Here is a 12,750-nt window from a genome sequence, read left to right as displayed (position 1 = left end):
ATTGAATTATTCTAACCTGTTTGATTATTCATTCCCTTGCTTATTTCCTTCCAGGCATTCTCTCGTACGTTGTTGTTGCAATAATACTTATGGGTCTTGCCGTAGAGGAAATTACGTTTTTGAACTAAACTGATAAGATTTTCCGTGTCCATTATTAGTGAGTTGAATTAAATCAACTTCCCGACTCTATGCGGGAAACAGCCGACTTGCCAGCAGCCAGCTGATACATGATACATGCCGCCACAGCGGCCGAAAGATCCCGATCGTTTACGAAGTTGAACGAATGTTGATAGCCAACTGGGTGTTGGTGGGAGGCACACAGACGCGTTGCAATACCACGTGTTGGCATAAAATTGAAAGTTATTTTAAATTTTACCTTTATACGAGCTAAACATTGTATTATCGTGTCACTCGTAATTATTACATCGCATTATCAGAACGTAGCACAAGGATGAGGAGACATGAAATAAAATTCTCGCGGGGAAAGAAACTGTTTACGTTTAAGATGTGCTAGCGTTGCTATTGCGCCTTTATCACTCCCACGTAATACCCCAGATACTTTTCCATGCACTCATTTCTGCAACTTCGAACCTGTGTTTCTTTTCTTCATTACCTATAGCATGAAGAGGATTGAAGCGGGAAAATAAACTCAATACTGGCTTGGCCATGCGGTACTTGTGAAACAGCCAGAAACTACGCCCGCTCCGTGACAACCAGTAGGAATGCAGGGGCGATTTAGGCCTAGGTTCTAAGATCTATAAGAATAAGTTGCTAGATTTCCCTTTTGCTGCCGTTATCCTTGAAGCAGGTGTCGGGGGTGTCAGGAAGATAGAAAGCACATGCTAACAAACTGTAGTACACGTCTTGTTTTTGCGTCTTGTAAGCCTAAGCTACGGATTGCCAAGCATAGTGTAGCGTCGTAATTAGTATGAACAGGAGTCGGTGAAGTTAGTTGTAATATCAACGTACAAACTTTTTAAGTGGAAATGAGCGGAACTCAGAGGAAAGAGATCAAACGAAAGGCACTAACAATAAAAGACAAAGTGGAGATTATAAGGAAAGTGGAGTCATCTACACTTTCCCATGTTGCTTTGGCAAAGGAGCTGGGGATGCCGCCGTCTACTTTGAACGGTATTATAGCGAAGAAAGAAGAAATCTCTGCTTCTGCAGGGAATACTTCAGCAAACTGTAAGGAAGTTAAATCTGAAAAGTACGATGAAATAGAACAAGCTCTGCTAATGTGGTTTAAACAGCAGCGAAGTTTAAACATACCTTTCAGTGGGACTATTGTGCAGGAGAAAGCCGCACGCAAATTAAGGGTACCTTTTACCGCGTCGAACGGGTGGCTGGACCACTTTAAAAATCGAGCCGACATCGTTTACAAAACAATTTGTTGCGAAGCATACTGTAAGTGCGGAGGAAAGGAAAGCGAGGAAGGAAATGGTTCTGCCTGCTAAAATAAGCAAACCTCGCAACGTTTTTATATAACTTAATATGTTCCCTTCTCTTATCAATTATATTTATAATACGGTATGTTCAATTATTTTACTTTATCTCTAAAAATATTGTCATGATAATCGATTTTTTATATTGTGGCTTCCTGTTAGCAGCTCTTATATATCGGTCTATTTCAGTATTGTCCACAAACAAGGAAATTTGTTGGCTGTGTGTTTCACATGTATTTCAAAGTACAGAATAAGTTTTTGGGCATTACCCCTTTTAAGAAGTTTCCTGCTTAAGAAGTTTATTTTTTGCAGTCCCTTGAAAAACTTCTTAACAGAGTTTCACTGTATTTCATAGCAGTGATAATGTATTTTTATCATCACAGGCAAAGCAGCTATATTCGTAAACTTACATGTTCATATTTGCGTAAAGACTACATGGACTGATGGACGGAGTGATACGAAATGTTTGTTTATGCTTACGTTACTCTTTCGATGGAAGGAATTTTAGTTGATTTCATTTATTTTTTTCAAAATGATCCTTCCTAAAATGATGATGCGGGCATTATTCAACGGCGGGGATCATTCGGGTAAATACGGTACTATTATTCCAAAGTGAGTTACATGAGAACATCTCTCATCGTTACATATTATGAATGCAGATATTACAAAACAGAATTGCGTCAAAACTAGATGCGATACCAAAAAAAAAATATTTTCAGACTCAGGGCAACGATTTTCATTTTCTTTTAAACATTATTTTCTGTTTTGCCACAAAATCATGTTGGCTAGTGTAATCTTCTCTGTGATGAAGAATGTCACTGCGTCACAGAATGACGAAAGATTTCAACCAAAATATTACCAAATCTCAACGTTTTGTGATAAGAAAGTGTAAAGAGAGCAATTATTTCCTTTTCCTAATTGGAAACACAGACTAGACTCCTATCGGCCTCAATACACTATAAAGTCGAACAACTGATACAAGAGACAAAACAAGTGTTATTGTACAAACAACTGGAAACAAGAAATAAAGATGCACAATAATGCTTACAGTAGCTGCTGACCACAGAATACTTCCGCCATGTGGTTTTAATGATATAAATGTTGATTCCCATAGGGAAACTGGAATATCTGTGTGCTATTTACCAACTGATGAGCCCAACTTAGCACACTGGGGCGAAACGCTGGTAACCGGGAATGAGTTAGCTGGAAAATTTATAATGTCCAATAACGGACCAACTATATTGGTATGTGGTTTTAAAACCAACAACACCACCAAACATTAAATTCCCACAAGGGATCCATGTTCATGAACAAAAGAAAGGGTGGATGGAAACATTGCTTGCATATCATTTGATAAGAACGAACTGGGAAAATTTACCTTTGACCTCTCCTTTGACGCCCAGCTCTTCTCTTGGACAGCTCTCACAGTCACTTGACGTACAATACTAAGAAGTTACTAGAAATGACAAAAACCAATTTGGTAAAGATTCCTGCTGGTGGACTAAAATCCGTATTTCAACCCTGGGACATTTCAGTAAATAAACCTATAAACAGAAGTTCTGTGAGGACTGGATGGTGAAAAGTGTGTACAAACTTACACTCCCGCAGGCAAGATATGGAAACCATCAATGGAACTATTTTGCCAGTGGATACTGCATGTTTGAGACATGATTTCTTTGGAAATAATTAAAAACAGTTTCAAGAAAAACAGAATCTCGAACATGTACGATGGGAGTGAAGATTATTTGCTCTGGAAAGAAGCAAGTGGTGACGGCAGCAGCAGTTCTTCATGCAACATATAACGGTAAGGATTTTCTTCTTTTGCTGGAATGCCATTATATACAGATGTGGCTGGTACCTTAGCTACCTCATATTTATTTTGCTTTATGTGCTCTTATTAGTTTGCAACAGGAGGAATATATTTCCAGTCCCCGTAGGCTACTTCAAACCCATGTCTTCAACTGACAAGATGTAAGCTGACATTCTTAACAATTCAGAAGAAAACTAACACGATAATTTTAAGCCATATGGCGATCAATTTGTGTTTTTCTTAATGGATATTTATTTATATAATGTATCTTCCCTTCTTCATAAATAAAACTCTGTATGTCTGAATTACATGAATAATTTACATAACTGGATTTTTCGTCTATATTTTTAGTCAAAAAGTATGTTATGCTAGTAAATACGGCATTTTCTTTTCCTTTCTCTATACCTTTTTTTTTTTCTTTTTACTTTACCTTGCAATTCTATATACGATACTTGAATCATACTGCACAAGAAAGACTGGGCTATTTTAGAAACATGATACTCCAAAAATTCCTCAGGTACATAATAAAAAGGAAAAAACATGTATTTCACAATGAATGATATAAGACATATGTGTATAAAATGGCAAGATATTCATATGACTACCAATTTGACTCACCTGGACAGTGACACTGGGAGTTGATACTGTAGTAGTACTCCAAGTACTAGAAGTAACAGTATTTGAATTGCCTACAGCCTGTGCCATTAGATTCTGACTGGCCTGAGCCTGAGCCTGGGCTTGAGCTTGAGCCTGAACCTGGGCTTGGGCCTGGGCTTGAGCCTGGGCTTGTGCTTGAGCCTGAGCTTGTGCTTGAGCCTGGGCTTGTGCTTGAGCCTGGGCCTGGGCTTGAGCTTGAGCCTGGGCTAAACCTCCTAGCTGAGCTACCGAAGCCAACTGAACCTGCTGTATCTGACCACTAGGAGTTATGATTTGCGCTACTTGTTGGGCAGGCATCTGTAAGAAACACAATTCAGTAACATGGTCAAAACACTTGAATGTAATATTTAAAAGAAGAGGAGGTATTATATATTCAAAACACAATTGCACTTGGGTAAAGCAGTGCTAGTCCTCATTTAACATAGTGGGGTAAACGATAGTGGGGCGAGCATAAGGCACATCAGTGGAAAAAGTACAGTCATCACAGGAGTCTCACATTACCAATCGGGCCAGATGGAATTTTAAAGAAGAATTTGAGAGTGCTACAAATAGATAAATAACAGGGGGAATTCAAAATTCAATGTTTGCTGATCACTCAGGGGCTACTAACGTTAGTGCGAAAGAAACAACTGTAACACCACGGATTGACCAATTGACTAACTGAGCCATCACAGATCTAGCGCTCTACTGCATCTGGTGATAGCACTGGATGACAGAGCACCTGATGTAAACAAGCAGTAGCTCCCAGCATGGCCAAATGCAATTATATTTTGAACACACAATACATACCAAAGCAAGGATGGAGAAAAAAATCACACATTGTTGTTTTAGGAAAAATTATTTTTGGTTACTACTTTTTATGACTTAATTATAGAGGAGAATAATAGCTAAGTAACATCAAACAATTATTCCACGCAACTAATATAAATTATTGAGAGCTGAAAGGTTACAGGTAACATTTAAGAAGGACCGAGCTCGATAGCTGCAGTCGCTGAAGTGCGGCCAGTATCCAAATCGGGAGATAGTGGATTCGAGCCCCACTGCCGGCAGCCCTGAAGATGGTTTTCCGTGGTTTCACATTTTCACATCAGGCAAATGCCATGGCTGTACCTTAATTAAGGCCACGGCCGCTTCCTTCCACTTCCTAGGCCTTTCCTCTCCCATTGTCGCCATAAGACCTATCTGTGTCAGTGCGACGTAAAGCAAATAGAAAAAAATTAAGAAGGAAGCCATACTTTCCAGTATCAACTTGGTTAATGTAACTTTAAAGCGTTTCACTCCATCAAACACTAATTATAACACCATTAACATACCTATAAGAAAAACTACTGAACAAAGAATGAAAGGTTTCTTTATTTTTTATTTTTTTACAATTGGCTTAACGTCGCACCGACATAGATAGGTCTTATGGCGACGATGGGATAGGAAAGGGCTAGGAGTGGGAAGGAAGTGACCGTGGCCTTAATTAAGGTACAACCCCAGCATTTGCCCAGTGTGAAAAAGGGAAACCACAGAAAACCATCTTCAGGGCTGCCAATAGTTGGATTCAAACCCACTATCTTCCGGATGCAAGCTCACAACTGTGCACCCCCTAACCGCATGGCCAACTTGCCCGGTATGAAAGGTTTTGTTTGTGAAAGAACATCATCACATTCTATATCAAATCACACTTTGTTTTAATTTATGAATTGACAAAAATTGATAGAATGTAGAAACATTTATGTTTAAATTCTTTTTTTTGCTAGTTGCTTTACGTCGCACCGACACAGATAGGTCTTATGGCGACGATGGGATAGGAAAGGACTAGGAGCGGGAAGGAAGCCGCCGTGGCCTTGATTAAGGTACAGCCCCAGCCTTTGCCTGGTGTGAAAATGGGAAACCACGGAAAACCATTTTCAGGGCTGCCAACAGTGGGGTTCGAACCTACTATCTCCCGAATACTGGATACTGGTCACACATAAGCGACTGCAGCTATCGAGCTCGGTGTTTAAATTCTGTTTAAACCTTTTATAATATTTGAAAGTTAAAAATTATCTTAATGAAGCTCTTCAGTAGAGCTTCAACTCTCCTTGCAAGAATCCAAGGTAATGTAATACTCTGTCAGTGGCATGAGGTCACCTGGCTAGTATGTCAGTAACTTTCTGTTATGTCATGCTCCGGTGATGTCAACGGCTACTTTGAATTGTACTTTTAGCTTTTTTATTTATCTTAACACTATTATTATTATTATTATTATTATTATTATTATTATTATTATTATTATTATTATTATTATTATTATATTTTAATTTATTTGGAAATTATATAGGGGCCGTTTAATGAGCATTTAATACGCTGGCTAGTTTAACAAAAAATTTCCGTTGATGCCAACACCATTCATGAAAGTGTATATGTAGTCTTATTATATTATTATTGTGTATTAGGTAATTTACACAGCATCTTAGTCACTTGAGATATTTTAGAAGATCATTATTTAACATTAAAAAATAATGTTGTATAAAAAACTACTTAATTCAATTTCATACTTTTATTTCATCAAAATCATTAACTTACACTTACTCCCTAATACAGAATAATAATACAGTATAACCCCAATTTTGCGTGAGTTTGATTTATAATACCAATATAATTGGTCCATTATTGGACACTGACCTTGATTTAGTATAAACATGCATTTAATGGAAAAAAATTCTAGTCCCGAAAATTATTCCATTGCACTGCGTTAATCAACTCAAAAACAATGGCTGCTGTAGCAACGACAAAATAGTTTGCCATCAACCACAAAAATTTTTATGTGTTGTTTAATTTAAAGTGTAGATATCGTCGCTGCCGGGACAAAACCTCCTATGTGAAATATTTTAGCTTAGAACTTTGGCCAGCAAGGTTCTTTCTCTAAGGTTCAACATTGTGTGAAGTGTGTCAAGGCATTCTCGCTCTTCATAATGTATGTGCTGCGGGTCAGTATATCTCCAAAAATATTATCACATAGGAGGTTTTGTCCCGACAACGACGATATGTTATTCAGACTTCATCAATGGTTTAAATTAAGACTATAAATTGTGTCATATCAGTGTTTATATCCTACCCTTTGATAATGAAAAAGATGTAATACGCTTGCTAATGATGATTCATTGCAGAAGAGGAATTCAGAGCACGGGATCTTAGCGGTAAAGTAGATGTCACACTCAGATACACATCCGGCCATAGCCGCTGTAGTACAGTAGAAGAGAACCCCAATGTAATGACAATATTATTATGCCCTTCAAAAATTCCTACATTAATATATGCAATATCCTTCAGTTACAATGAGGACCCTTTTACTGATTCATCCGTTATTACAGGCCAATTCGGTCATGGTAGGTTTTTAGTTATGAATATTCATACACTCTACTCCAGCGTCTATATAATCTTCCGTATCGATTCCTCGCTACATGCACGAGCAATCTCTCCCCGACATTCAAAGGTGCTTTTAAAGTTAAAAACTTCATCACTGATCCGTATTGAACTAATAATTACAATGCTAGAAAGAGAAAGATGTTCCACCTGTTCAGTACAATAATAAATTGCTGCAACAATTGTAGCATTGAAATTCAAAGGTGCTGTCGACATCAACTAAATGCTCCACAACGGTGCAAACAAACATTGGAAGAACATGTTTTTGCAAAAAAAAAATGCACTGACAGCGGTTGTTAACTCTTTAGAAATAAAGGCTGAAGTAATTGATTGCTTAATTTTAATATTAGGTACCCTGAAATTAAGTAAGAATGTGATACTCCTCCTCCTCAAGATACAGCAGTGTGCTTAGCTAATTTCAGAGGTTATGTACTTTTGTGTCTGGTTAAATTTAAGAAACTCTGATCCCCACATAAATTTATAGTGAAAATCATTACTCTACAAGGAGCTTAAAATAGGTTTCCATAATACATGCGCGGTAAACCTAGATTAGGTGATGCCATTCGAAGTAAGAAAATGGAAATGTTTGACACAAGCCTCTGTAGTGATGCTATTACAATTTTTAAGAATGAAACTGAATACAGACTACTGGAATTAGAAAATACCATGCTAATGAGTAAGCTGCTCCTTGGAAAACATCCACAAAATTTTTAAAACAAACCGATTGTTGTTTCATAACAATTTTAATGCGTTTTTATGCAAGTTTTGTATCTTTTTCCACTTTTATGGAAAATCGTGTATATCTCAAATATTAATATTTGAGATATACGTTAACTTCAATACGGAATCAAAATGAGAATAGTTACTTGTAAAATTCGTGTATAACCGAAGCAATTATGTATTCACCAAAAAAAATCTACCGTTACAACCAACTAAGAGAGAGACCAAGTATTAAGAGATTTGCAACTAAACAAAGCTACAAAGCTGCTTACAAGTAGAGGATTATGGAAGCAATTAGTTCATTTGCAGAGACTTGCAGACTGAATGCTAAAAGGCATAATAGTGTACAATGAAGATGTAAGTATGAGATAATTTTTCATCATCTAGAAACCACATTTCCCTGTGTATGTACAGTAGTGAGGATCATCAACCATAGCCTTCAGCAATTATTCAGTTGGGTTCTGCAAATGGCATAGGTCTGTTAGTCTGATGATAGTGCAAAAGAACAAATTTGTTAAGCTATACCCAAGCATGCATGCATTATTTTTTCTTTTTTTTTTCAAAGAACAGTCTGAGCCAAAGCTAGTTACGGTTCAAAGCTGTAACTATAGTATAGTGTGTAGGGTAGATATAACAATTTCAACAGGGACACCGGCTATCAATTAAGTAATACCTGGTTGCCAGCCATTAAGAATTTACGTAGGTAGTTACCTTCCCTGGCCCTTCACTATTTGTATTTCGTCTCGGTGTATTCCAAATTTGTACGTTCCTTGTCGCCAGATGTTTCATTCCAGGCTTATGTCTATGTCTTACACCTGTCATATGTTACGCAAACACGTTATGTGAACCACTTAGTCTGATTGTGATGGTTCGGTCAGCTTCCGCTTCGAACGCTAACGTTGTGCTACATCCTAGGGGCCATCTGGTGGTGATTGAACGTACCATTTCCATCTCTACTTCTATTATAACGTTCCAAATTTGAAAGTGTCATTGTTTAAGAAGCCTTTCTCGTGGACTGTCGAGAATTCTTCTGAGGACGCAGAGCACAGTTTTCTGCGAAACGTTAAGAATATCACCTTATTTTCTTGACACGGCACAAGCCCAAAAGCCTATACAGTATCATGTCTATAGATATCTCCTTGTTTTATTGCTATTACTGTGTAAATAATGTGTGATGATGCAATTTATGTTAATACAGGCAAAGATTTCTGGAGAAGGTGTGCTTTCTACTGACACCTCGATCTAAGGTAAACCCCTGTTTAAGGTAATATAAAATCAGGTCCCTGTAAAATCACTACACCGAGCTTGATAGCTGCAGTCGCTTAAGAGCGTCCAGTATCCAGTATTCGGGAGATAGTGGGTTCGAACCCCACTGTCAGTAGCCCCGAAGATGGTTTTCCGTGGTTTCCCATTTTCGCACCAGGCAAATGCTGGGGCTGTACTTTAATTAAGGCCACGGCCGCTTCCTTCCCAGTCCTAGCCCTTTCCTGTCCCATCGTCGCCATAAGACCTATCTGTGTCGGTGTGATGTAAAGCCAATAAAAAAAATAAAAAAATCACTAAATAGAGGTTCTATCATCATCATCATCATCATCATCATCATCATGTATAATAATACACTTTTGCATGCAGCAATGATGTAACAGAAAATTACCGGTAAACTAGCCCATCCATTAAATGCTCATTAAACAACCACTATATAATTTAATAATAATAATAATAATAATAATAATAATAATAATAATAATAATAATAATAATAATAATAATAATAATAATAATAATAAGAGAGGTTGGCCAACAATATACTCCTACAAGAAAAGAGGAAAACTCAGCCTGGCCGCTTGAAGGTAAAACATCCCCAGAGCATCACTTTTAGAAGATGTTTAAGTACTTGTTGAATATGGGGATCTAACATTTTATTCTGATCTTTCTTTACACACACAAGGAACACACTGACCACAAGCTTTGAAATGGTATTCATTTTCCACAGTCCAATCTTTATGTAGCTTAGCCGACATCAACCTCATTTTGTATACAGCGTTCATCAGAAGCTGCATCTTTGCTGGTCTGCATACTATTCTTCCTGCCTCCAGCTATCAGTGGCGAAATGTCGTACTGTGAACATTTCCGCCCACTCTGACGTAAATCTCGGTTTAAGTCAACAGCTGCCGGGCTGAGTGGCTCAGACGGTTGAGGCGCTGGCCTTCTGACCCCAACTTGACAGTTTCAATCCTGGCACCTCTTGGTCTCCGAAAACCATAAAAGTAGTTAGTGGAACGTAAAGCAAATAACAAAATAACATTAATAACAGGTCAACAGCTGAGAACCTGGGGTTTAGTTTACAATTCCTAATGAGTGAACGGTCTTCTTTTTGTGTGGTCTTGCCCTTTTGACCACAGTTTCCTACCTTAAGCAAAAAAAAGGACCCTGTCTCTCAGTATCACTTCAAAAATCGAATTTAACTTAGTCACATCAACACCACATTGTGAAGCTATTTGTCTTCGTGTCATAGTGGTATACGCAGCTAATGTCACGATTTTTTTACGTTTCCATGGGGTGGTATTCCATTATTAATTTGCAGTACACTAACACAACACAATACTGAAAATGTATATGATCTCACCTGGAGATATTCAACTAATTACTGTGTTATAAAGAACATCCAAAAATGCCCAATAATGTTAACAATAATGCCATCATACACCAACGCAGCAATTAGCTTGAAAGTGGGAACACATGATTCCACAAACATTAGTTGTAGAGTCTTAGAAATGAGTGTGTTTGGATTAATTTGCATGCTACTGTATATATTCATTTAAAAGATGAGAAATTTCCATTATGAGAGCTCACAGCAAAAGGAAACACACACACTCTCTTTCTCCCTCTCTGAAAAATATAACTCAATTCTACAACATATTGTACAACAGATTCAAATTCAGATGATTAATACATTGAAGTTTATAAAAATTATATACAACTCCTCAATTGATAGGTTATATAAACAAATAAATTACGAATACATTTTGCACCCACCTGCCCAATCTGAGGAATCATCTGCACTTGATTCCCAGAGGTCTGGATGATGTTTGGGATAGCCGTGGCAAACGCTTGGACAGGAAAATGGATCGTCTGGTACACTGTCTGACCATTTGACGTTGATATAGGCACCTGTACAGGTATGGTCTGTTGCATAGGAAACTGAACCATTTGAGGCATGTTGGCTTGTCGCACAGAAACATTCTGGCCTGCAATGTGACAAGTTAATGCTTAAATATATTAACCTGAAATTCATACTATAAAACAGAAGACATTGGTAAGATGAAGGCATCCACAAAAATCCAATATCATTCTTCTATTTTAAATCACAAGTGGCCAGCGACAAAAGAAAAACCATGCACTTGCCTTGTTGAGCAGGCCTCGAGTACAAAATCGTCAGTAACAGTGGCTACATCCTTCTAGGTTATTAACACATCGAATTATAAAGAACTCACAATACACTGCCGGCCTCAAAAAGCATAACAGTTACAATTGTTTCCGAAATATATTTTACATATTATGTTAATTAAAATTCAATTTTATATTGATTATAATTTATGTCCAGCTAAACTGGTCAGCACTGTTGCCTTCAGTTCAGAGGTCCTGGTTTCAATTCCCAGATGAGTAGAGCATTTTAACCACTCCTGGATGACTCTTCTAACATAGGGACTGGGTATGTGTGTTTTGACCCTTACCAATCATCACAGAAACAAGCTATACTGAATGTATACCTCTACACAGGGTTGGGGTCAGGAAGGGCATCCAGCCATGAAACAGAGCCAATACCACTTATGCAACACAGTCTACACCTTATCAGGGTGTGGGAAAAGTGGTGGAAGAAAAAGATGTATTATATTTTATAATTTTATTTTTGATGAAACTTACAAGCTGACTTTTCATCTCGTTTACCTTCAAACCATTGTCTGTTGTCCATCTCACAACACTGTCGAGGTTGTTTGGCAGTCGCTCACTCTGATGTAACTTATTTATCAGTTTGATTCCAGGCCATAGGATTATTATTATTATTATTATTATTATTATTCACTTCAGTTTTTATTAATCTGAGCAAATACAGAAATAATGCATAATTTTAAATTCTGATTCAGGGTGTGGGTTATTGTAGTCACGTCCTAGTTCGTGAACCATGGGCAATGGCTGGGTGGCCTAGTAAGTGGTCCTGAGAGTCAGGATACCAGTTGCTATGGAATGGAAGTGGGCAACTCGGACATATTTCGAGTCATGGCCCTCCTTGTGCTCAGGCGGCTAGGACTATACAATTCACCGGTGGTCCATAACCTGTTAAGAGGAGAGATCCTCACTTGGACTATGTGCAAGTAGGGTAGCATCCTGCTTCATGAATTTACCGAGCTCAGAACATTTTAAGCAAGCCTCGGACCTATGGGAGTAACGGAGTCCCACACTCATTTGACAGGCGAGGGACTCCTTGGAAACAACTTGGCGAACGAAATGGAATTCGATGGGGAGCTATCAATATTAATGGGGCTTATGGAAGAAAGAAGGTAGAAGTGGCTGAGTCAGCAAAGAGGATGCATCTCGATGTGCTAGGAGTAAGTGATATTCGGATAAGGGGAGATAATGAGGAAGAGAAGGAGATTATAAAGTGTACTTGACGGGTGATAGAAAGGGAAGGGCAGAGTCTGGGGTAGGGCTCTTTATCAGGAATACA

At 38.0% G+C, this 12,750-nt stretch overlaps 1 protein-coding gene across 7 annotated transcripts in view; it reads right to left on the bottom strand.

The window, feature by feature from the left end:
* LOC136877446 (specificity protein transcription factor 3) overlaps positions 1–12,750 on the bottom strand; it is a 126,963-nt gene that overhangs the window by 102,342 nt on the left and 11,871 nt on the right. For all 7 annotated transcript variants that reach the window (XR_010860765.2, XM_068228648.1, XM_067151490.2 and 4 more), the window contains 2 exons: positions 11,061–11,272; positions 3,874–4,209 (listed from right to left, as the gene is read on the bottom strand). Coding sequence is in view for 6 of the 7 variants with exons in the window: in XM_068228648.1 (XP_068084749.1) it covers positions 3,874–4,209; positions 11,061–11,272 (548 nt within the window). In the remaining variant the exon portion in view is untranslated. The remainder of the gene's footprint in view (positions 1–3,873; positions 4,210–11,060; positions 11,273–12,750) is intronic.

Source organism: Anabrus simplex, chromosome 7, assembly GCF_040414725.1.
Source record: "Anabrus simplex isolate iqAnaSimp1 chromosome 7, ASM4041472v1, whole genome shotgun sequence".
Taxonomy (NCBI): Eukaryota; Metazoa; Arthropoda; class Insecta; order Orthoptera; family Tettigoniidae; genus Anabrus; species Anabrus simplex.
This window is presented reverse-complemented; position numbering and strand designations above follow the sequence as displayed.